Genomic DNA, 24,373 nt, shown 5'->3' on the forward strand with positions numbered 1-24,373 from the left:
ACATAAAATACTTCTACAAATATCAAACTATTATAAAAGACTACTAATAACTTCAAATTTGTATTTTCTTTTTTAATAAGGTAGTTGAAGAATTACATGTAGAATAGTAAGTGATTAAAAATAGTATTAATACATCCACCAATCTATTAAATAAGAATAAATCAGTAATTTAAGGTAATGAAAAGATGCTTTGCTGTAATAAAGAGAAATTTGGGATTGAAAAAGCATAAAATGGGGAATATCTCCACTTTTCTATGTTCCCAAGAAAAGAATGGCACCAATCTAGCTACTTCTCTCTTCTTTATCTAACAATATTACACAATTTAACCATAATCTATTTGCTTCTGCCTTCTCCCATTCCTAACATCAGAGAGCCTTCCCATGGCTGATTCCGGCGGAACATCGTCGACGTTTTACGTTCTTCTTCTTCTTCTATTTTCTTTATTGTCCACCACTCATTGTTTCGTTCCCGATGATAAGGTAATCGATTTTTTTAACAACTAAAATCAACTATTAAAATTGATACATGAATAACAATTTATTTCGTTTACGGAAGATTTTATAAATTTTATTAATATATACTATTGTTTAAAATGATATAATTAGTTTAATATTTTAATTATTAAAAATTTAAAATATGAATTGATGTTTTCTTTTTAAATTCTCATTTAGTTGGTTGCGTCATATTATAGATTTGGCTCCTATAATTTGAACATTCGTTTTTAACTTGATAGCTATAGTTTATAAGTTTTAATTTAGTCCAATTTCAATTTGGTTTTTCGAGTTTGGGCTTTAGTTTTAATTTGTTTTGACGTTTGGTTAAATGTTTCAAATTCTCTTCATTGTGTTGGATTGTCTTTGGACAAATTCGTTTCTTCCTTTAGCTCTCAATTCTAGTATTATCCATTAATGTAGTCAGTTAAAAATATTCATCTCATTTTTTTCTTTTGCTAAATTATTAAAAACATTGTTATGTTCAATTTGGTATACGAGTATGTTAGTAACCACAAATTATGTAGTCCAAATCTCCCTATTTCCAATTTTTTTTTTTCAAAAAATATATGTACGTAGATCAGTAGGCGCACCAAAATATCTGTTGACACATCCTAATACCCTCATCATATCTCATCCTATTCATTAAAATAATCAATAGATACAAGGGCAAAAGAAGCCAATATTAAGGGCAAAACAGACATGGTAGAAAGTTAGAGGAAAGCCCAAAGAGAAGAAACAAAAGCTGATAAATTGAGGGAAAAAGCGGAAAGGCTGTAGTCTTTGAAAAGCTTCGACTGTACTAAAGAAAATTATTAAAAATTGTTATTGATATATAATTAAATATATCTTTTACCCACAAGTTTAAGCATTTGTGTTAATTGATGATTTAAGATGATATTAGAGCAAGTTGGTTAAAGATGTCCTGATTTTTATTTGCTGGGCCTTCTTCATATTTCAAGTCCACAAGTGAAGGGAAATAATTGGTGATATATAATTAAATTTTTCTTTATCTACAAGTTTAAGCATTTGAGTCCGATGGTGAATTTAAGGAAAACATTCTTGATTAACTTTGAACTTGGTTTAAAAAAGTACTCTTATTCTTTCAAAATTTTTAAATTTTACTTTTGACATTTTATAAACATTTCAGCACTTTTTTTATAAGGATGGAAATCATTTTGAATTTTGGACCAAAAAAATTTGAGACCTAAGATTTTGTGATACTAACCTAGAATGAAAATATAAGTCGTTACGTTGTTTTAAGTCTCAATTTTTGTTTTAAATTTGGAATGATTTTTATTCTAAATGTAAAGTGAAAATTAATATCAAAACTTTTAGAGTTATCTCATTTTTTATATTTATTAATAATATAACTCTTTCATTTTTTTTTATTTTTGTCTATATACATGCGCACAACAAAGATGATGTGTGTAATTCAACTAAACTATAGGTATCTTAGACTATAGAGATGAAATTGAAACAAGATTAAAATCATAAAAATCAAATTAAAACTCTGACCTAAATTAATACTTCCAAAATTATGAAACTCCTTTTTTTAGCTCTAATTTTGGAACCATAATTGTAATTTGACCTTCTTTTCTTATAATAATTGAAAATACAGAAAAATTGTATGTACGCCGTCACCGTGGAAACAACTTGCACGAAAGGTGCCGACACATCGAACCACGTCAGCCTGAGATTCGGCGACACGAATTCGAACGATATTGTCGTAAGACGTTTGAATTCGAAGCAAGTGAGAAGGGTGGATCCTTTACAACCTCAAGTTCTGGACGACATGTCGAGAAAGCCGTTTCAAGCTTGTATGGTGGACCAGTTCCAAGTGACCGGAAAATGCGTGACGTCACCAATTTGTTATCTCTACCTTAAACTTGTCGGCGCCGACGACTGGCGGCCGGGATTCGTCCAAGTCCGGTCGCTGGAGGGCCCACATCTTAGCTCAAATTATTTCTATTTCCGACGGGTATTGCCTCGGCACGTTTGGCATGGATTTGACACGTGCCCGGGTGAAGTCACTCCTTTTGGCATCAAACGCAATAGAAAAGTTTAATTTACCATTGTTGAATAGATTTACCAATTTCTTACAATCTCCATATCCAACAATTTTATTTTAAATAAATAATGTACCTATTGGTTTTTTTTTTTTTTTAATCGACCCTCTAACTTCGAGATCACAAATACATTCTATTGATAAAGACAACTGAGTAAACCTTATGACTTTGTTTTGGAACAACTCCAAAATGGTATCATATAATTGCCATATAATTGCCATATATTTTTTTCATCTAACAATTCTCCTCTCAAACAAAATATAACATCGAATAATGAGTCTCCTCCCATCCATCCGCTCCTAACCCTCTTGAGAATTTGCTCTTATCAATGTCTAGAGCAAAGCTAGATATAGCACAACTATGAAATATTTTTGTGGAATATATTTGATGGTGTTGACCAACTTGTCGCACACTTAATCTCCTTCTATCAATCTACCCAACTCAATAGATCTACTATTCATCCAAATCCATCTGAATTGATAGAACTCTCTACTCAATTGTTGTATGGCCAATCACTTTTTGTCGATCTAGAGTTTTATCTACATGACTCATTACTTTTGTTATCAATATTGAGGATCTCAACCATACATCTATGTTTAGACCATAATTTTGATATCATTATCAATAGATAAAAATAACAAAACATTCTCTATCTTCCGTGATATAATATTATTCACTTTAAACGATTTGAGCTAGTACTAATCATGATTTCAGTTCCCTAATCTTTCATGTCTTCATCAATAAAACTTAATAAAATCAATAAATTTAAATGGGAAGTTGGGAACTTTTGAAAATAGCATCACAATAAATAGAAAACAGATGAGGGGGGAAATAATGGAAGTGGATGGGTATTTATTATCAACTTCAATTCAATGTAAGAAAACAAGGAAATGGTTTTTGTCAAAAACGAGAACAGAGAAAAACAGACAGACGATTACAGAGATTTGGTGAAACGATGATGGAAAGTTGCATTCAGAATATTTACTACTTTTGTTGTATTGGTACCTAGATGTGACTGATCATTAATTCCCTTTGTCTCCCTTATTTTCTGTCCATTTTAAAATAAAATTATACATATTTAAACCATATCAACTTTTAATTAAAATCAAACTTGTATTTGTTGGACGAGATTTTGGGAGAAATTTGATTGGTTGAACTTTAACTTTGTATTTATATTAATTTGTTGTATAAAAAAGTATCATCTATAGTATATTCTTTTGATATAATCTCGAATATTACAAGAATTTTAAGTCTTCTAAATTTTTTTGTAGCTTCAGTTTCGAAGTCTTTGGTGGGCAAAGTCTTAGTCTCCTAAATCTTCGATCTTCAGATCTTGAGAGCTTCAGAGTTTAGTTCTTTAGATTTTGAGTGTCTCTCGATCTTCAGTTCTTAGATATCGAAAGCTTCGACCTTCAAAATTTCAAAACTTAAGAGCTTCAGACTTTAGAACTTCAGAGTGAAAGAAAAAACTGCATACTGATGTGGTGCTTATGACATAGACTCTGGTACATAAGTCAATGAGTGAGATTGTGGAAGCTAGAGAGTTTGAAAGTATGACTCAAGTTATCTTATATGAAGTTATAATGATGTATTTATAGAGAAAGTTATAATGATGTTGGCCGAGGACAAGCATCTTACTTACATTATATTATGAGCCTAGAGTGATCTCTTGGACCGGGACATGTGAAAAGCATGTCCTATTGGGCATTTGGCAAGGTTTGGTCTCGGCCATGGTCGAGGTCCAGCACATTGGTTTGGACCTTCTTAAGCCTATTTTGGTCTTTAGTTGCCACTTTTAGTCCGTATTTTGTTTCTTCTTGATTTTTTTCGTTACTATTTATACCAAATGTCAATTACACTCTTCAATCCAAAATCGCCTTCAACACTCTAATTTAGCGCTTGGTATTAACACTATTGTAGTGTACTTTTGTAACTTTAATTTCATAATATCTTAATGGTCTATTTAGAGTCACTCAAGCTATTTAGTTCATATCATGCAATGTGAAATTAGTACAAGCTTTGAAATTTATGAGTGGATATGTTGAATTAATGTATGAAATTACAATGGATAAACTGATGCAATTAAATTAGGACATATTTAGATGGACTAGAGAAAAAAAATGTTTTTCAAAACGTTAATTTATATTTAAATATTTTTTATAAAAATTATTTAAAATGCACTTTAAAATCTATTTTAAATGGTTGTCAAATACTCAATTTTTTTTATCTAAAATAACTTATTTTTTAAATTAAATACTTAAAAATGTATTATAAACACACCCTCAAACCGCATGAGAAAAATTTAACCTTTTGTAAGATGTGTGTTTTTACAAGGTATTAATTATTGGATGAATTTCTTCTTGTTCTTTGGACATGTGCATGAGAGAGAAAAAACGCTGCGTCAGAAAAATTTAATCTCTCCTCTCCCAAACCCCTAACATTATTGATTAATATTTTAAATATTAAATAATTATTAATATTATTTCAAAAGTTTATATTTAATCATCTAATTTTAGTTTTTATGTACAAAATTAATCAACAAAAACAAACACGAACCTTTAACTTCCAGACATTAGTTATACTACACATTCAAATACAGACATTTATTATTTCAGATATTTAATATCCTTATTCATTGAACAATATCCGTGATCCAATCAATCCTAAGAATAATTGCAATGGAATATTTTAGAGTTATTAATTAAGTGTAGAGAACTATTTTTAAGGAATTTCAAATATAATAAAATCTATAATAATACATTCTATTGTTGATACACTCCTATTAGTGATAGATTTTATCATTCATGGACTCCTATTAGCAATATGGTTTATTATCGATAAGACTATGAGAGTTGGATCTAAATTTTGCTATATTTGTAAATTTTTTTTATGGTGTACTATATTTACTAATACTTTGAGTTTAATTGTTGTATTTACAACTTCTCCTATATTATTCTTAAAAATTGATTAATTGACCTGGAATATCGAGGACTTCTAATCTACCCAACTAATTTAATCTGCTTTACTTAAGATAAATTGTAATTCATTTCTTGACATTAAACTTGAACTTATAAAATGGGGGAAAAAAGTTAGCTTCTATTATACGAAAATTTTATAGTATTTTTGTGCTACCTACTCGTTATGTTCACCCAAAAGGAAAAAGAAAAAAGAAAACTTTCACAACCTCATTCTTCTTCACTAAATGCAAATGAAAGCAAGCCCTTTCATCCTAATCTCATCCACGGAAAAGAGGCCATGCGTAGTGCGTCCTTTTTTGGACCTATGTGTAGACTATTATATAGATGTATCATTAAACACGTTGCGAAGCGTGGAACTCCATCGACTTTGCAAGTAGATGACTTTCATAAAATTTCAACAATTTCTTGCCCTCCTCAAAGGCCCATAGGAATGGAGTTGATGCTCCCACATCCATAGCATGAGTAGTTAAAGCAAGTGAATGATTTGAAATTCGAGTTATTTCACGGAATAACAGTCATATATATTAAGCTCATAATGGTATCTTGCAATTCAAAAGTCTCTCTATAGCTGAAGAATGAGCGTGTTCTTGGACCGTCGTAGCAACATAGATAGGGTAAAACTATTCAATATTGTTAGATCTCACATAATATGACAATCAATTAAATGAAGAAATACCTAGTAGATAAAAATGGATTCCATCTCAAAATCATTGGCAATGAAACAATGAATAACTCATGTTGGAATGCATTGAATTTGTTATATGATGCTCCATACAACCTAAGTTGTATTCGTATATATGTTATTTACGTTACTTATGATTTTGGCCCTATAAATCATAGAAGTGCGCTATATAAGTTGTCTAAATCTAATGACGCATATGAATATGTAATCTGATATTTTCTCTCTAACATAAACTGCACTTCCTTCTATGCATGGATGTAATTAACACATTATTAGTGAACCACGTAAATCTGCATGTCGATTACTTTACTCTTTATGTTTTTTGTTTTCTTTGTTTATCGATTTCAATAACAACTCATATATCATACAAAGATTCTAAGAGAATCCCATAGTACATGACTTTATAGGAATTCGAGTTCTAAATCTCTTGCTTTAATATCATACTTATCTAATATAATATTAGAGTCTGTAAAACTCAAATGGAGATTTGACTAAAAGAAAAAATAAAAATAATAAACCCAAAGACACACATCTTAAAGAGATATGTTGAGAATTTAACATCTAAAAAGATGAAATCTCATGTATTCTTACAATCTTTAGAACAAGAGATCTTGAAAAGTATGAAGACTCCACAAACTTTAAGGGCCTGTTTGGTATAGAATTTGGATTTTGTTTTACATTTTCAAATGCACCGACTTCAACTAATATGTGTTTGACAGATAACCCAGATTCTGTTTCTAAAAACTACTTCAATCCAAATAATATCAATTCTGAAAACAACATTCTATCCAAATTTTTAATTTAAAATTTAAAATTATATTAGATACAGATAAAAATATTTAGAAATATAGTATGTCAGGTAATAAACGCAACTCATTTTTTTTTTAAAAAAATATAATATATAATATGCAATATTTTATAAATTATATAATATTATAAAATAATAATTATACGATTTTTTTTAAATATAAATAACATTCATAAATAAACTAATAACAGTTTACTGTCAACTAAATATTAATGAGTAACTTCAACTAATTTCATCGTTTATAAATATATAGTATTGTATTTACAATAATTATTTAAATGATAATTTAATTTCTAAATCTATTATCAACCACATATTTAAAAACATGAAATTCAACCATATCTATTTTTAAGATCTCTATCAAATAGGGTATAAATAATTTTTTTTTAAAGAGAATAAAGAAGTAATTGAATAAAAGTTGAATTTTATATAAGATATATATAAAAAACATAATTAGTTTATGTATCCTAAAGTAGGTGTGATTGAAGGTTTAGAGAGGTAGAGGCTAATGGTATAGGGAGCGGTAAGCATGGGTTTGGCATGACCGAAGTACGGCTCTGTTTGATTGATCTGACCCGCTTGTTTTTCCGTCCTGCCCAATCAATCACTCCTTGCATGCCCACCTCAACTTTATTGCTTTTTCATACTTTTTATTTCTTAATCCCATTTCTTTCTTCTTATTATTTTTCATTTTCAATTAATCAATTCCACACGTAGTATTCAATTTTCTTCGACACATCCATATATTAGGTGGATCGATATTTTTATTATATCGCATAAAAATCTACGAAATACGAAGAATAAGCATTATATATTATTATTATAAATATAATATCAACAATAAACATGTTAACTTGTTTGAAAACCATAAAATGATTATTTATTAATTTAATTTTTTATAGCTTTTTCAAAAATATCTATTGAAACCGACAATTTATTGATATTTTCATTGAATTTACTGTAAAATTAAGAACTTGATATTTTCATCGACGTTCACACATTAAACCTTGATTCTAGGGTATGAATATAAAGTCACATTGACTTTTTAAATAATAATGGATGTCTTATCAACTTAGTTATATTCCGATAGATTTTATATGTTAACTTTTTTACTATGCGTAATCTTGTTATTAAGTCTTCATTTGATAATTATTTAGTTTTTGAAATCTATGCTTGTTTTTTCTAAATTTCTTTCTCGCTGGTTTTATATTTTCTACGTAAATATTTGAATAATTAGATAATTTCCAAAGAAAAAATTAAAAGTTTCAAAAATATTTTTTTTTGTAGTTTTTAAATATTGGCTTTGATTTTTAAAACACTCCTAAAATATAGACAATAAAACGTCTAAACCCATGGATGCACCATTCAGACGTAAAAGCATTGAATTCTTGACCATTCAAACTTTTTAAAACATTGGTAAAAAAAAAAAAAAATACTAATCCAATGAATCTGGATGTGGAAGGGATGTTTATATGCTTAATTTTCAAAAAAAAAAAAAAAAAAAAAAAAACCAAAAATCAAATGGTGACCAACCGCAAAAAACCACTTAAGGTGATTGTGAACTTCTGAGAACAAATTAATTACCTACATCGTTATTGGTAATATCATATTAAGGATAAAATTTAAGGTGATCGTGTAAATTTTGAAATTTAGGGACCAAGATGAAACAAAATTCAAATATTAAGGATAAAATTATAACATTTTGAAACTTAAAAACGAAATTTAAACTAAACTCAAATCTTAATGACTTAATGTGTAACATTTTAAAAACTAAATAGAAATTAGACCCAAAATCTAGGAATTAAAAATAAAATATTCCCTATATTTTTTAATTTAGACATTGTGGTGAAGATAATATAAGCTACAAATTAGGTCACACATATTATTAACAAAATGTTGATCAGGTCTCTCTCTCTCTTGTTCTTCTCAATCTAACATGACATGACATGTTACGTAAATACTTTGTACGATATGTTGGTTTTAATTTCCCTCTTTGGATTTTTATTAATTTTATTCACCACACTGGAGAATTTATCAACGTGCACATTTTCAAACTTCATAACATATATTAATTTAATAAAAAAATATTTAATATTGGTAGTTTCTCAATTGGGTCAAATATATTATTATTTTCGATAAATATTAATTTATACTCTAAATTTTGGGATGTGTCGATTAAAACATTAAACTGATAATCATATTAATTTAAATTATGAATTTTTATAATTGTATCAATTTACAACCTCCTTTATATTAATATATGTGAAACTTATGATTCAAGTTAGCTAAACTCCTAAATTTTCATAAGCAATTCAATTAAGACGTTTTATTATAATTATCTTTGAAATTCATCAATGCTTGGATCTTAAAACGTGTGTAGACTTATTCAATTATCGATTTTACAAAATAGATGATCAGAGGAAATGTATTAACGATTATCAAATAAAGTTATGACTAAAAGTTTAAATTAATACATTTCTAAAAGTTTATGGGTTTAATGAATTCACTTATAATAAGTTTCACGAGGTTTCTCTCAAATGAGACAAAATGTAGGGTGTATATTAATACACTAAAACCATTTTTACACTAGTTAAAAAGTAATTCATTAATAGTAATATAAAAAGAGGGCCCTAGTTGATTACGTTCATTGTTGTTTACCCGCTTTCCATAATCGTAATGAGATGTGGGACTCTCCTTGGTATTTGTAATAAAATCGTGTAATATGATTAAGGAACAAAAAGTGTTAAATCAGATCGTGGTTGAAAATTTCCATGAGATCCAATATCTTTACCATTACAGTTATCGTTATCATCACAGATATTGTTACTGTAACAATATGAAAATTATCAATTTGTCACATTTATTGTTGTGACAAATTCATGATTTTAGATAAACGTGATAAAAATTAATCTAATTGTGTTTGTGATTCAAGCCTATTAAGATTCATTTATTAATGAAATCTCATTTCAACTATACTAATTTTTATTACCGTTTGATAAATATGGCATAGCAAAAGTACAAAGTTTAAATTGCTACATTCATTCGCTCAATTTTTTTTATTGGAATAATATAATTATAAATAAAAAAAGAATAGAAGACTATATAATTATGAAATGATGACGGTGTAGGGGGATTGGTAGTGGTCAGAAAGAGATGACCACAGCCTGATTGACATAAGGAACCGTCCAATCACGCAATTCAGTTCCATGCAAAACACACGACCCCCGCTTCATTTTGATTAGACCATACGTCGTCGTATTTTAATTCTTCATCTCTCTCTTAATCTTTTTTTTTCTTCATTAAATTAATTCTCATTTAGGAATCTATTTTTAAAATCCCTTTTAAACTGATGGTTAAATTCACTTATAATTGGGAGATTGGTGATTTTTTAGTAACTATAATCTTTGATTTATCATTAGAATTTTTTTTAATACTATGTTTATCATTGGAATTTAATTTCTACGATTCGATAAAATTCTCTTAAATAGTAGGAGCTATTATGAAAAAGTTTATCGAATGGTAAGGACCGCTAAATTTTAACTTTTAAACTTATAGGAATTAAATTTAACTTCTCTTTATTATAGGGACTAAAATTATAATTTAGGCCTATTTTATTAATACAAATGTCTGATTACTACTTTGGTTCTTATACCATAAATTTTATTCATTTTGGTTTCCACACTTTCAAAATGTTCATTTTAGTTATTGTACTTTTAACTCGTTGGGTTTTTTTTTTTATTAGAAATTCAGTTGTATCCTATCGAAAAATTTTAAAAAAAACAATATGCTCTAAGCATTATAAAAAAAGTCTATGTTTTTTATTTCAAATTTTACCAACTTAAGTATGTTAACTCTAGTTTTTTTTTTTTTTTTTTTTTTTTTTTGTATTCTTTAGTTGATAGTGGAAAAAAAATTTGTGAGTAGTCAAAAGTTTTCAAAGAGTAATTATGTAATTAGGGTTGATGAGAGATTTCTGTGTGATTGTAATTAATTTTTACATAGTGAAAAATTTTTGGTCTATGGTTTTTTTTCCCAAAAGTTTGGAGTTTCAATTTTTATGTTATTTTCATATTTATTTTTTAAAAGTACACAAAATTTTAAAATAAGATGGAAAAAATGAGGGAAAAAAAATATTTGAAAAAACCATATATATTTGAACTTCGAAAAAACACGCACATTTAATCCACCTTGTGAGACATACAAAAGGGTAGGTTTTGCGGGGCCCACGGAATCGGATGAGCGGGCCCGGGCCCGGACCCACGCAATTCGACCAGGATCATTGTCTAGAGTTCAGTAGAGTGAAATTACCGTTCTGCCCTAATTGATTTGAATTTCTGTCTTTGTCGTTTTCCAGAAGCCAGGCCGACCAATGTCTGTTTGAAAAAAGAAAATTAAAAAAAAAAAAAAAATCCGCAGTAAAAAGAAAAAAGAAAGAAAAAGGAAAAGAAGAAGAAGAAGAGAAAGATAATGTACTCTGCGATGTCGTTTTGCTTCTACTTCTTTTTGCAGTGTTCAAAAAATATTTACCGTCCTTTTATGGAGTTAAAAAAAAAAAGGGGCAGGCCACCACACAAATTTTAAGTTTGACGATCGTCGTGAAGTGGCGACAAACGGACGATTGAGATTATTCGACAGACAGAGATCGCTGTTTAACTGTTGACCCCCACCGCATTTATGAACTTTGCGATGCACCGCTTTATCCATATCTAATACGCGACGTTTTCCAGTGGGGAAAAAAATAAAATAAAAGATATGATGAGGTGGAATATGAATAAATGATGAATTGGCAAGGTATCTGAGTTGGCGTGTTTTGATTGGTGAAGAGGTTGAGTGATTGACAGTAGAGGAAAAGGGGGAAGTCCAAAGCGACTGACCGTCTTGTTGATTCCGTTTGAGAAAGTAGTAGTCGTCGTCGTGGTCATATTACGAGGTGATGATGACATAATCATCTTCTTACTCCCTCTTTGTTTTTCCTTTTTTTCACACCTCAAATACAAAGTTTCTAATTCCAATTTATTTATTTTAAAACTCAATTTAATATCCCAAATACTTCTTAAATTTTTATGAGTAAATCAATTTAAAATTGATAAATTATCTCAGTTTTTTATTTTTTATTTTTTAAAAACAGAGAAGTACGTACGTATAAATTAAAAAACAGCTCTAGTTTAATGAAGTTTTGTTAATTACTCTCTTTCTTCTCACAAATCTGTTTCGTGTATACTAATTCTTGCATTTTAAAAAAAGTCTTGTATGCATATAAAAATTATTAGTTAACATGAACCGATGTGTACGATTTTTTTAATTATATATATATATATATATATATATCGATCACAAGACACAAGTATAACATTTTCTCTCTATAGCTTTATATTACTTATATCTTTTCACTTTTTGCTCTTTATCCCTCCTTTCTCTCTCTATATATATTTTCCCTTCCCTTCTCTTAAAAAGGTGCTTAGGTGTAATCAAAGTTGTTTTGTGCAGTTCAATTCAAGTGTCCAATTACAAGTTGTTGTAGGTAAAACTTTTTTTTTGTAAAAAAATAATTTTATATAATTTTATAAAAGTTATGTATATGTGTAGTTGCACTTGAGTATTATACTTTCTAAAATGTATTTATCCAAATTTCTTCATCTTTTGTGAAGATTCTATTTGAAAAAAAAGTAAAGACACCTTATACTCCTTATAAGGTAAATAAGTTATTTTTTCCATACAAGATACTTAAATGAAAAACTGTATTAGGATTCTAAAATTACATTGTTAATTAGTTATGAGTTGAAACCTCAACTTTAATTAATATGGTATCAAAATTCATGACACTCATAAACGGTCATCTGGTCCAAAAAATTGAAATCCAAGTTTGAAAAAATGAACAAAAAAAGTTACTATAGATATAGATTGATGAATTGCCCATGCTAATACTAATTAGTTTGAGATAGAATTGCTTAGAAGAAACATAATCTATTTAGTTTTTATTGTTAGGCTGAAAAGAGTGAATGAGGAAAGATCCAAAAACTTAAAACGAGTAAATTTAATATTATATCAATATTTTTTTATGGAGTAATTTTATAAAAATAATATATTTGGCTTTTATAACGTCTGTTCTGTTGTATGTACGTAGGGGCTGAAATCTAGAGATGAATGCCCCTCCAAAGGAAACATAGCATGACACTCCTTCATCACTCCCTTTTTTCTTTTCCTCTAAAATTTATGACTTTTTAGCCCTTTCCTTTATATATATTTTTAAACTTTTATCATCATCCTTCCTCCTTGTCCCTCTCCCCCTCTTTTATCCATTGGATTTTTTTTTTGTCAACAAATCTTTCTATATATACACACACAAACTCCCAACCCATCCCCTCCAAATTCCACAAATAAAAAAAAAAAAAAAAATTATGTCCCCATCAGGTATTACTCCTTCAAGATGGTGTCCAACACCAGAACAAGTGATGATTTTGGAGGAAATTTATAGAAATGGGCTTAAAACTCCCAATGCCACTCAAATTCAGCATATTACTTCTCATCTTTCTTTCTATGGTAAAATCGAAGGCAAAAATGTGTTCTATTGGTTTCAAAATCACAAGGCTAGAGATCGCCAAAAGCTAAGAAGGAAGCTCTATAAACAGCTTCAACAACATCATTTTTTGATGAAACGTCACCGTTTTGATGAGCATACTCAGTTCTTTCACTACTTCCTTCCCCAGCATGTGCCGCAACTACTCCCGTTTCCATCTCCTTCTCATCAGGTACTTCCCTTTCCTATCTTATCCTGCATCCTAATTTCTTTCTTTTTCTTTTTTACTTTATCCAATATAAGCCTAATTATTGTAATTATACCTCATCTTTCTAAGGATTAATATTTTTTTTAATACAATAAATGTGAGTGGGAATGATTAGATTATACTTCCTATTTCTTTTACTCACACAAATTTTTTTAAAAAAAGTCATTTTTAAAAAATTATACACGTGATACAATCTCATTGAATATTGACCGAACTAGTTGATTTGTTCCATGTTACCAGTAGGGTGGAATAAAACTTCATTCCATAGACCATAATAAAGGGTAATACTGGAGTGAAGTCAAGTTGCACCCAATATTAAACAAATATTTATGTCTATATATATATATATATCTTTTTTTAAAATAAATTTTTCATTGAAATCTTGTGATTAAGTACGCAGCACCAAGTATTTTTCTAATACTAATATAAAATATAGTATAAATATGGGGTTTTTTTTTGGTTGGGTTTGAATTGTGCTATCTAAGGTAAAAATTCAAAATTTTGATGAGAATATATAAATATTTATTTATTGTATTTATTATGTGAATGCTATTTTTTTAGTTGGGTGTAGTGAATTAACGAGTTTTTGTTTAAGCAGAAGGAGGGTGAAGAGGAGCCGGCGACGGAGGTGGAGGGTGGTAGGACGACGTGGTTTGGTGGCGATGAGGGCACGACGGTGGCGGAAGAAGATGGAGAGACGACATGTCGTAATGGGACTTTAAGGACGTTGGAGCTGTTTCCGGTGAGAGCGAGTTGGATGAAGGAAGAAGAAGGCACGAGTGGAAACGGCGGATGGATGAATTAATGAAAAATAATAAATAAAATAAAAATTAAAGGGAAAAAATAGGGTAGGGCGTAGGCGTAGGGTAAGTAGTGAGTACGTAGGGTTTTAAAATTGGGTGTCATAATCAATATTGTAAAAATTATGGGAGAAAAAAAATCCGATTTGCCGTTTCACTTTTTCCATTTATTCACATTCTGCCCCCCGCCTTTTAACAAATTTCTGTATTTCTCTCTATGGTGTCTTTGTCATTTGTGTATGGTGTGGCCTTTTCTAAGGATTAAAATATAAATGCGCATAAATTGAAAATTTAATTTTATGAATATATGGATATTTTTATAAATCAAAGAATTTCTAAATTTTATTTAAATTAATAATAAAATTGTTTTTATTTCTAAGAGAGTTAAGGTATAAGTTTGATTTTGTATTTTCACCCATAAATTCCTCGAACAAAGGACCATCAAGGTTCCACTCAATTAATAAACTATCTATTACTTTTTGAGCAATCTCTTTAATCAAGTGAACGACTCTTCACTACTATACTTCTTTTAATCGATAAGTTCAAACACGAACCTCGATAATTGTGCATCGATGCACATTTTAAACAATCTTATGTTAATTTCAAATACAGTTGATCATTAGTACTTCTAAACCTAACAAAAGGCACTTTTTTAACTTTGGTTTAAAAAAACCATTCCACATAAAGTATACCTGTAATAAAATATATCATGTCAACCAAACTAACTAAACAACTTCATTGGGCAGTTAGAAAACCTTCAATATTTAGAAATTAATTAATAGCAAAAGAACCTTTTTTTTTCAGTCCGAACAAGAAAGATCCTCAACATAAATAAAAAAATATATATAAGAGCTGTGAAGAAGTGATTGAGTGAGATTTGAGAAAAGTGATAAATGAAGGGTGTAGAAAACAGCAACAGAGAGCTTAGCTAAGGCCTGTCTATGTCTATTGAAGTAGACTTAGAATCTTTCAGAGGGCTAAGCTTAAAGTCAATGTGTCTTTACAAATAAAAACATGCCTTCCATTTACAAATAATAACATGGCTTTACAAAAAGTAACTATTTTGGTCTCTTAAAACTGAAATTGAAGATGTTAGAATACTTTAAATATGATATCTAACGCTTCAAACAACCTAAGTTGCATTCGTATTTATCATATTTATATTGTTTGTAATTTTGACCCTACAGTTTAGAGAAACACGCTATATAAACTCTCTAACTTTAGAAGCGTCTCTGATTTATAATTTGAATTATCCTCTCCAATAATAAGCTGCTCTCTTCCTCTGTTCGTAGACGTAATTAACACACTGTCAATGAATTATATATATTTTTGTGTCGATTCTCTATTATTTACATTTTTCTACTAATGGTCACTTGGGAGAAGTTTAATTTAAAATATGATTCTCGTATTTACTTGTAGAAAATGATTGATTTTACGCGTACGGCCGCACAAGTCACTTAGAAAAAAGTTGTCTATATTCTATTTTATATACACACATACATGCATGCACACTTTTTATTATTAGTATTATTATTAATAAGTTGAAATTTGTTTTTATTGGGAGACATTGGATAATAATTTGATATATTTTTTTTTTTTTTTGGGTGAGAGAATTGAAGTTGCTAAATGTTTTCCTTGTGGAAGTGAAATTTTGTAGAACCATGGCTATATTTTCTGCAAATATTAGGTAATATGTTAAAAGAAGGTGGGCCACAGTAAAATACACCTGCAAAGCATCAAAGTAAAAAATTATATGTTATTTTGAATAATAATAAAATGAAGTTAATTTAATTTAATTTTATTTGAGTTTAGATTAGGTATTATTTTAATTAATTCTCACCTATGTTACAATTTTCGTGTTTAGTTTTCAAATCTGAGAAAACCTTTTCCCAGTCCGGTTTGCCATAGCGAGCCCTTATCTGTCACAAATAGTAATGAGTTTTAACTCAAATTAAAATGGTTAAATCCCAAGTTTAATTCTTAAATTCCTTCATTTAATAATAATTAATTTTTTTATTCCTATTACTTTGGAAAATTAATTATATTTATAATTACTTTTTCTAGTTATACTATTCTGACTAATTTAGGCATCGTTTGGTAACCATTTGATTTTTTGTTTTTATTTTTCTAAAATTAAGTCTATTTCATCCATATTTCTTACAACGATTTGCATCTTTAAGTATAATATTTGTATTTTTAGCCAAATTTCAAAAACAAAAACTAAAATTTGGCTTGATTTTTTAAACCATTTGGTAAAAAATAAATAATAAAAGAAGTTAATTAGAGGTGGAAATAGTGTCTATAGACTTAATTTTTAAAAACAAAAAACAAAAAACTAAATGGTTTCCAAAGGGGTACGTAGTTTTTAAAAGTCTTGTTTTTGTTTTTGGAAATTGGCTAATAATTCAAATATTTACCTAGAAAATTTAAAAACTATAAGTAAGAAATTATAAGAAAATAAACATAATTTTCAAAAATAAAAAACCAAATATTTACTAAACATGATAGTAATTTTTAGAAACTTAATTTGTTTTTTAAATTTGGCTTGTAATACAAATGTAATTTTAAGTAGGATGAAAAGTGTGCAAAATACTAGTAATAGTAAAATAAACAAGAACTAAGCATAATTTAAAAAGAAAAGGAAAAAGAAAAATTTTAAACAAAACGGTTATGACTTAATTTGTGTCAAATAAGTAACCAACTTCAAAAAGTGTAAGTTATAACTCTCTAAACTTTAAATTTTGTGTTTAATAAATCTTCCAACTTTCAATTTTTAAATTACATTTCTCAGAATTCACTAATTATAAATACATAATTCAATCTTAGATACGTTTGACTTTAAAAATACATTCAATATGAAAAAGAAAAAAAAACATGTTAACACAAAGTTGATAGTCTCAAGACCAATATTCAATGTTTTGCATGTTTAAGAATTTCTATTAAACATAAAATTGAAATTTCACGATGCATTATACATATTTTAAATTTTAGAAACCTATATTATGATACAAACATGACTAATAATCTTTATTTTTTATTTATTAAAAAGAAGAAAGAAAAGTTTGCAGTTGAAAATTACCCGGCTTCCAGAGATGATATCAGTTTCACTTTGTATATTTTGCAAAATGGTAAGGAAGATGGATCTTGCATCTCCTTCCTTTTGTATGCAACTTAAATGGTTGTGCATTTCAATCACTTTCTCTTTCTGAAAATGGTTAATATATATATATATATATATATATATATATATATCAGTTAAAATAGAAAATATAAAAATTCAGTGACATTTTTTTTTTCTTTTTTCTTCTTGGTTTGTTTATAGTGTGTTTGTGGAAAAGTTGTGTTAAAAAAAATAAAACAAAATCATCTCTTTTTATGTTAACAAAACTATCTTTGAAAAAATTAATAATTATTTTAGATTCTTTGTAAGCTATTCCAAACACCCTATTAATTAGGGTGTGTTTGGTTCAAGGAATTGGAAAGTAGGAGTAAGGATGCAAGATTTTGTGAACTCTACTCCTTGTTTGGCCTAAGGAGTTGGTAGATCCCACTATTAAAAACATCAATTTTATATCTTATCAATTTCTTAGTCTGTGGGTCTTAGGAGTTCACAACTCCGTAGATTTCATAACTTCTTACTCCTCACTATTCCACTCCTTATCCCAAACACCCTCTTAATGATGATCTCCAACGTACTCTATTATCGTATTCTGCCACGTCATTCATGACCCCTTTAAACCATTCAAATGATTCTTGTGTTTTTGTCACCCAATAGAAATATGCTTTCTTTGGGACCTTTGGAGCAGGGTTGGTATGTGGTGAATTCTTTCCTGCCTGCAAGATAAGTTTGAAATGACGTTCGAACCCAATATATATAAAACTTGTTAAAGCATATGAAAAAACTTCTCTAAAAAATGCTTTTATTGTTAATAGTAGGATCTGTTTCTGCCTACATTTTGAGGGGCATTTGTTTTGATGTGGTATAATACATCTTTCAAAATGCTGATCATTGGAGTAGCCCCAACTCCAAAGCCTATGAGCAAGAGAATGTCATACTTCTTGTAATTTTGTGATGGGGCTCCATATGGTCCTTTGATCAAAATTTGAGGATATTTATCACTGCAAATACAAAACCAGCCAATTTCATTACATTAAGCATTTATGGAATTTCGTTTCTCTTAGAACACACACATAGTTTTCTTTTTACTCACCTTGATCCCCAGACATTTTTGCTTACTTGTCTAATTATTCCACCTCTTTTTGTTTTCTCTTCATCTTCACATGCCTGCATTATTTCCACTGAATTTAGTGTGTACAAATGGATAGTAACCCAAAGGAGGAGATAAAAACATAAGACAGAGAACTTGTATTAAGAAAGTACAAAAAATAAACACTTTTAAGAGAAGACCCTTTAATCATTCTCTCAAAATCTCATTTACTTTTCTCATTTTTTGGTAGCTTTGTTCACGTGCCTCGTATGTCAATATAAAATATCCTTAACATTGTCATGGACAATAAATTTGTACCTATCTCCATAATGATATAATATTATCTCACTTTACTATCATGACTTTACTTTTGGTTTCATTCAAAAAAATCTTATCTTATCAAAAATAGTTGTCTTCACTTATTTACCATAAATATTCTAAAACTTCACTCGTATTCAAACAATCTTCCCCTCGAATGCAGGACTAGAAAAGTCTCTCCTCAAATAGTCATCCATATATGTTTACTTTTGAGCAAACATTTTTAACCAAGCCAGCTCCTCTTCACCAAAGCTCATTCCTATATGATTAGCTCCATCATGGATTACAGTGATTATGTCATCAAGGCACATCAACACGACTAAGTGTAAAGGGCATGGTTCTGATACCACTTGTCACAGACAATATACAAGTCTTTGTCTATACAATGGAATGATATTATTCACTCTGGTCATAAGCATTCATGATTTTGTTTTTTGTTTCACCCAAAATGTATCATATCATGGGAGATCGTTGTCCTTACTCATATACCATGAATCTTCCTCTTATCTAGCTAACGTGGAACTTAAAAAATACATACATTTAATATATCAGCAACTCCAAGATATTGCAAGAGAGTAAGTAATGTAGGATACATATTGCCTCCAAGAACCTTGTAGAAGAATTAGTGTTATACTGTCTATACCTCCAACTGGATAAAGCATTATATCCTCTTTTAACACACGCTAAGTCCGAATTTGGAATGTAATTGTTAACAAAGAAGAAATAAATGTAAATGTACCTTTTCAAATCTATTCACGAGCTCTTCTGTCCAATCTCCTGCTTTACGTATATGAAGACTTAAATAGTCATCTCCAGGGGCAGAAGTGATAGAAAACGGATGCCTGCACAGTATCATCCAGTGAAAAAAAAACATCCCAATTATTCAACTCAATCAAATTAAACTTCCAACTTATATTAGTACCATTCAAATTTTGATATATCCTTGCACTTCACATACACATAACTTCCACTTTCGTACTTGAATCCTTCAGGTTTTGTGAAATATAGTGCTACTAGAGCATTTCTACTATATACTACTGCCTGCACAATCCGAGAAAACACAAACGCAGGAAAAAAAAAGTCATATTTTTTAGGATCTTACATTGAAATGATACACAGGTTACTCTTCTCGTAGTCCATTGATTTTAAGATAGAGCCTCATATTATCTAATAGTTTCCAATGAACTTCTAAGAGAAGATTGTCTTCATACTTTTTTTACTTTGACTTCATGTTTTCGTTCGTTGCATATTGTATCAAGTCGCTCACTTGCATATAGAAGTATTGGAAATGCAATATACATCCACGTCTGCATACAAAGAGATTATAAAGTTTTGAGATTTATTAGATACTTTTTAATATTGAGAGACTTGGTTTAACACTTACGTGAAAGTATAGGAAATAAATGTGTAATTTAACAATTGTAATATTGAGCTCTTAAACAAGCCAAATTTAGAGTGATTTATATTATTTAGAACTTCGTCATTTAACCAACATATATGTCCATTTTAAATTTGTCAAAGTGTGCTTAACTCTATGGTACTTGACATATATTTCTTCTTTTGAGATCACTAAACTAAAAGAAATAAGATTTAATGAAGATATAATAAGTTTAGATTAAGAGGACGAGGGAGTGATATACATACCGTTCTGTTCAACCAGTCCCAAGCTAGGGATTTGAAGTAGCCATGAAGAATCAGTAAGACATAGACCAGAAAAAGCAAATGATGTGCATACCAAAAGGCATTGAAACCTATCAAATGGTGAAAGGATTTCTGTAAATCCTTCTTACTCTTCCTAAGTGAAGGAATTGCCAGTGTGAAGGAGTAGGTCATTATAATGACCATGAGGATTCCAGTAACACCAGGAACACTTAAAACCAAATCAAAATAACTTCCTTGCTTGGACTCAAAACTTGGCCCAAGAATTTCCTTGAGTTTGTAGCTTAGGCATGTGGACAATATTGGAAACCCACATCCTAAATGCATAATCATATGAATAAAAGTGGCCAATGAAATGGCTAATCCAACCACCATGTGAAAGAAAATATGATCATCAAAAGGGAATATTGAGCTGAGAAATGTGGATCTAAGTTTGGTTAAAGTGCCTCTGCAAACAAGAAGCAGAATCAGACCCATATTGAATTTCAGAGTCTCAGCTGATCCCTTTGCAGTACCAATGCAGTAACCCATCAGTTCAAATGCCTGTTTCTCCTTGTATTCCATGAATTTCCAAATAAACAGACCCAAATTTATGGCTAACCACAGTGTCAAAACCCAGATTTTGTTCCTGTTCTCTTTGATAATTTCTATTGTTTCTCTCACAAAAGTGCTGGCTGATGCATCTTGCCTCCGCAACATTTTGGCTTCTTCAGAATTCCACAGTTCTTTGACTAAAAGTTCCAAGTGCTCAATCTGTTGAAGGCATCAATTCTTTCGGATCAATTTATAAGTGAAAAATAAAAGTGTAGGCAATTGCAAAAACTATTCTTTAGTTGTAATTACACCTCAAATAATCAATTATAAAGATTAGCCTTCAAACTTCTACTAGTGTTAAAATTGAACTCTCAAATAAAAAAAATAGATAGGTTAAAACTTCAGAAACTAAAATGAAACAAATCTAAGAGTTTAGAAACAGTGAAACAAAAATGAAAGTTAACCGTTATTATTTCATTATTATTTTTACTATTTTCATTATAGTACCTCAATAAACCCATTGCCGTCTGGATCCAGCTCTTTTACGATCAGAGATGCGTAGTATTCAATTTGGTTTTCAATATTTTTCAAATTGTTTGCAGAAGCAGTCCACTTCAGTACGGTCTTCACCTCTTCCTTTGAGATCTTATTGTCATCATTCTTGTCACACCTTAAAACAAATTTGTTTTCGAGGACTTAAAATCTTCTCTAAATCCAAAAGCTAACATTTTTTTCTCATTTGGACTCAAATAAGTGTTTATCAAAAGAAATAGAAGAAGAAGGGAGTGACTTTGAAAGGATTAAAATCATTTTTATTATATTAAAAAATATCCCAAAACATGTTCTTAGTTATTCAAAATCAATTTTAGTTATATGAAAATAACGTTAAACCCGATCCTCCCTTTACCAAATCAATGTGGAACTTTTTTGCACCTAACAATCCTCCCCTCAAACAAAGTAGCACCTTAAATCCCCCCATCCGTCCACTCTCAACTGCCTACAATGACCGTTCTTATCAATGTCTAGAGCAAAATCAAATAGAGCCTCTGATCATTTTTGTGTTTGGTGTAGACCACCAGTCGCATCCTTAATCTCCTCCCCTTGAGAAAAGATATACTCTTACTAGTCTATCTGATATGATAAATCTATTCTCCATCCAAACCCACCTAATTTGAGAGAGCACTTGTTTGCCACATCTTAAACACTTTTTGTCTGATTTGAGAATTCATCCACAAGACTTACTACTTTTGTTTGAAATCGCTGAGGGTCTCATTCACCACTAGTTTTAGACCATGGCTTTGATATACTAATTGACCAGGGCAACAAAACTTCCACCCATCTCTACAATGGTTAGGGAAACGGAACTTCTATCTCATTTATGTATCATGGATCTCTAATTTTCCTAACCAATGTAAGACATAGTTTGCAACTAACAATCTTAGACATAGTAAAATTAATTTCAACCATTTTAAAATTCCTACTAAATTACATACCCCAAATGAAATTCCAAACACTTTAACACTCAAAAGTTTAATTGGATAGGAGTTGGAGATTAATTTCCAAATTACATCCCTGCCTTCAATTGGCAAGGATAGAGGAGGGAATGAGGAGTAATTAATTTCTCAAGATGGGATGGGGAATGCCCTCACAGCCCTGCCCCACCTCGCTACCAATCCTATCTTAAATATAGCAAAAAATATTTTAACTATTTTAAAATCACTCTCAAATTACAAATTTTCATACTATAATGACATTCAAAATATTATGGCCGATTTGGGGAGAATTCAAGAAAGATTTACATAAGAGAAAGCTTACAAGTCCAAGAAAATCTGAAGCCTGGTGTCCTGATCATCTTTTCTCAATTCTTCCCAAAACTCTTTCAATTGTTGCAGAGTAATTCCTTCCTCATGGTAAATCCTTTTTCTCTTTGACAATACATCAAACAATTCATCGGCAAAAAATTTGGAGTTCTCATCCAGGCCTAAAGAACAGAGACAACAAACAGAAAATTCTACAATATTGGTAAATAAATGGAGATTAATCAAAGAAAGAAATAAAGAATTTCATTTTTCACCAATGCAGGCTCCAAATTTGTCCTTAAAAAGTTTTCCATTGCCCGCTTGCTTGTGAAATTGCTTCTCAACTTCCTTCCATGATTTGGCAATGGAACCATTCAGAAAGCTCAAAATGTTAAAGTGTTTATGCTCTGTTTTATTCCCAACAATGGGTGGAGAAGGCTGTGCTACTGGATTTTCTTTCGCCATTTTGATATCAGGGCTTCAGTTTCAAAGTGTTGGAAGATGATGATGAATTGAAGCGTTAAATGTGAGCTTAAATCATAATAATTGTTATACCAAACTTGGATTGTTTTCTAGGAATATTGCTTACTTGCTTAGTTCTTGATTGATGAAATTATTAAAGGACAGCAAAATTTTAAGAGAAGAATGTATTCTTTTGGTTGTGAGCATTGTAACTTTTAGTTGTATGGGTAGCAGTTGCAACTAAGCAAAGCAACATTCCCCTTTGTATTCGATAAACACATTCTATCTCCATTCTTGTCGGTTTTTTGTTTGGGTTGTTGATTTTAAGAAACGAAGTAAAAGTAAAACAAAAATTGATATGGGATTTTGGTAACGAGATTAATGAGAGATAGTGTCAAAGAAATTATGTAAGAATTTTAATGGAAAAATAATGTTAGGAATTTGTGTAGATTAACCTAATTCTATCATAGACTTGATTGATTTCATGTAACTCATTTGTTCCATAGTCCATTAAAGCTAAGCCCTAATTAGCCAATTAACCTAAATTGGTCAATTAACCCTAATTTAGATCATAGATATTTCCTAAAGACATTCAACATCTCATTCCTAAATTGCATACACTTCTTGAGTTTTCTCAATATGACATTCTTACTACTATAGAGTCAATTCAAGATTGATTTATTTGAATTTTTCATTAGAGAGATTAATGGTACTTAAGAGTTAAACGTAACTATAGGGGTAAAATGGTATTTTTGACCGAGATGTACTTTGTGCAATTT

At 29.7% G+C, this 24,373-nt stretch overlaps 3 protein-coding genes across 3 annotated transcripts; 2 read left to right on the plus strand and 1 right to left on the minus strand.

Annotated features, from left to right (window-relative positions):
• The first annotated feature begins 250 nt into the window (after positions 1–250).
• LOC120088818 (embryo-specific protein ATS3A-like) lies at positions 251–2,743 on the plus strand. The gene is made up of 2 exons (XM_039046260.2): positions 251–480; positions 2,114–2,743. Exons 1-2 carry the CDS (start codon positions 382–384, stop codon positions 2,558–2,560), a joined length of 546 nt encoding a protein of 181 aa, XP_038902188.1. The 5' UTR covers positions 251–381; the 3' UTR covers positions 2,561–2,743.
• A 10,529-nt stretch (positions 2,744–13,272) lies between these two features.
• Positions 13,273–14,888, plus strand: LOC120089363 (uncharacterized). The gene is made up of 2 exons (XM_039046803.2): positions 13,273–13,778; positions 14,413–14,888. Exons 1-2 carry the CDS (start codon positions 13,428–13,430, stop codon positions 14,617–14,619), a joined length of 558 nt encoding a protein of 185 aa, XP_038902731.1. The 5' UTR covers positions 13,273–13,427; the 3' UTR covers positions 14,620–14,888.
• Positions 14,889–15,505: 617 nt separating this feature from the next.
• On the minus strand, positions 15,506–23,807 carry LOC120088775 (putative respiratory burst oxidase homolog protein H). The gene is made up of 13 exons (XM_039046212.2): positions 23,408–23,807; positions 23,149–23,314; positions 21,841–22,003; positions 20,785–21,552; positions 20,352–20,447; positions 20,063–20,181; positions 19,880–19,982; positions 18,826–18,899; positions 18,568–18,733; positions 18,311–18,448; positions 17,694–17,819; positions 16,455–16,533; positions 15,506–16,340 (listed from the first exon to the last, which is right to left on the minus strand). The coding sequence occupies exons 1-13, from the start codon at positions 23,595–23,597 to the stop codon at positions 16,237–16,239; spliced, it is 2,292 nt and encodes a 763-aa protein (XP_038902140.1). The 5' UTR covers positions 23,598–23,807; the 3' UTR covers positions 15,506–16,236.
• Positions 23,808–24,373: the final 566 nt, after the last annotated feature.

Source organism: Benincasa hispida, chromosome 10 (assembly GCF_027475165.1).
Source record: "Benincasa hispida cultivar pf3 chromosome 10, pf3_genome.v1.1, whole genome shotgun sequence".
NCBI classification, from domain to species: domain Eukaryota; kingdom Viridiplantae; phylum Streptophyta; class Magnoliopsida; order Cucurbitales; family Cucurbitaceae; genus Benincasa; species Benincasa hispida.

What these genes read in the sequence shown, in the direction of transcription:
- LOC120088818 (XM_039046260.2), top strand. Translation starts at nt 382, where the DNA reads ATGGCTGATTCCGGCGGAACATCGTCGACGTTTTACGTTCTTCTTCTT. An exon ending in GTTTCGTTCCCGATGATAAG is followed by an intron (nt 481 to 2,113) that starts GTAATCGATTTT and finishes TTGAAAATACAG; the next exon opens with AAAAATTGTATGTACGCCGT.
- LOC120089363 (XM_039046803.2), top strand. Translation starts at nt 13,428, where the DNA reads ATGTCCCCATCAGGTATTACTCCTTCAAGATGGTGTCCAACACCAGAA. An exon ending in TTCCATCTCCTTCTCATCAG is followed by an intron (nt 13,779 to 14,412) that starts GTACTTCCCTTT and finishes TTGTTTAAGCAG; the next exon opens with AAGGAGGGTGAAGAGGAGCC.
- LOC120088775 (XM_039046212.2), bottom strand. Translation starts at nt 23,597, where the DNA reads ATGGCGAAAGAAAATCCAGTAGCACAGCCTTCTCCACCCATTGTTGGG. An exon ending in TCGTGAATAGATTTGAAAAG is followed by an intron (nt 18,900 to 19,879) that starts GTACATTTACAT and finishes GAAATAATGCAG; the next exon opens with GCATGTGAAGATGAAGAGAA. An exon ending in AAAAATGTCTGGGGATCAAG is followed by an intron (nt 18,734 to 18,825) that starts GTGAGTAAAAAG and finishes TTGTATTTGCAG; the next exon opens with TGATAAATATCCTCAAATTT.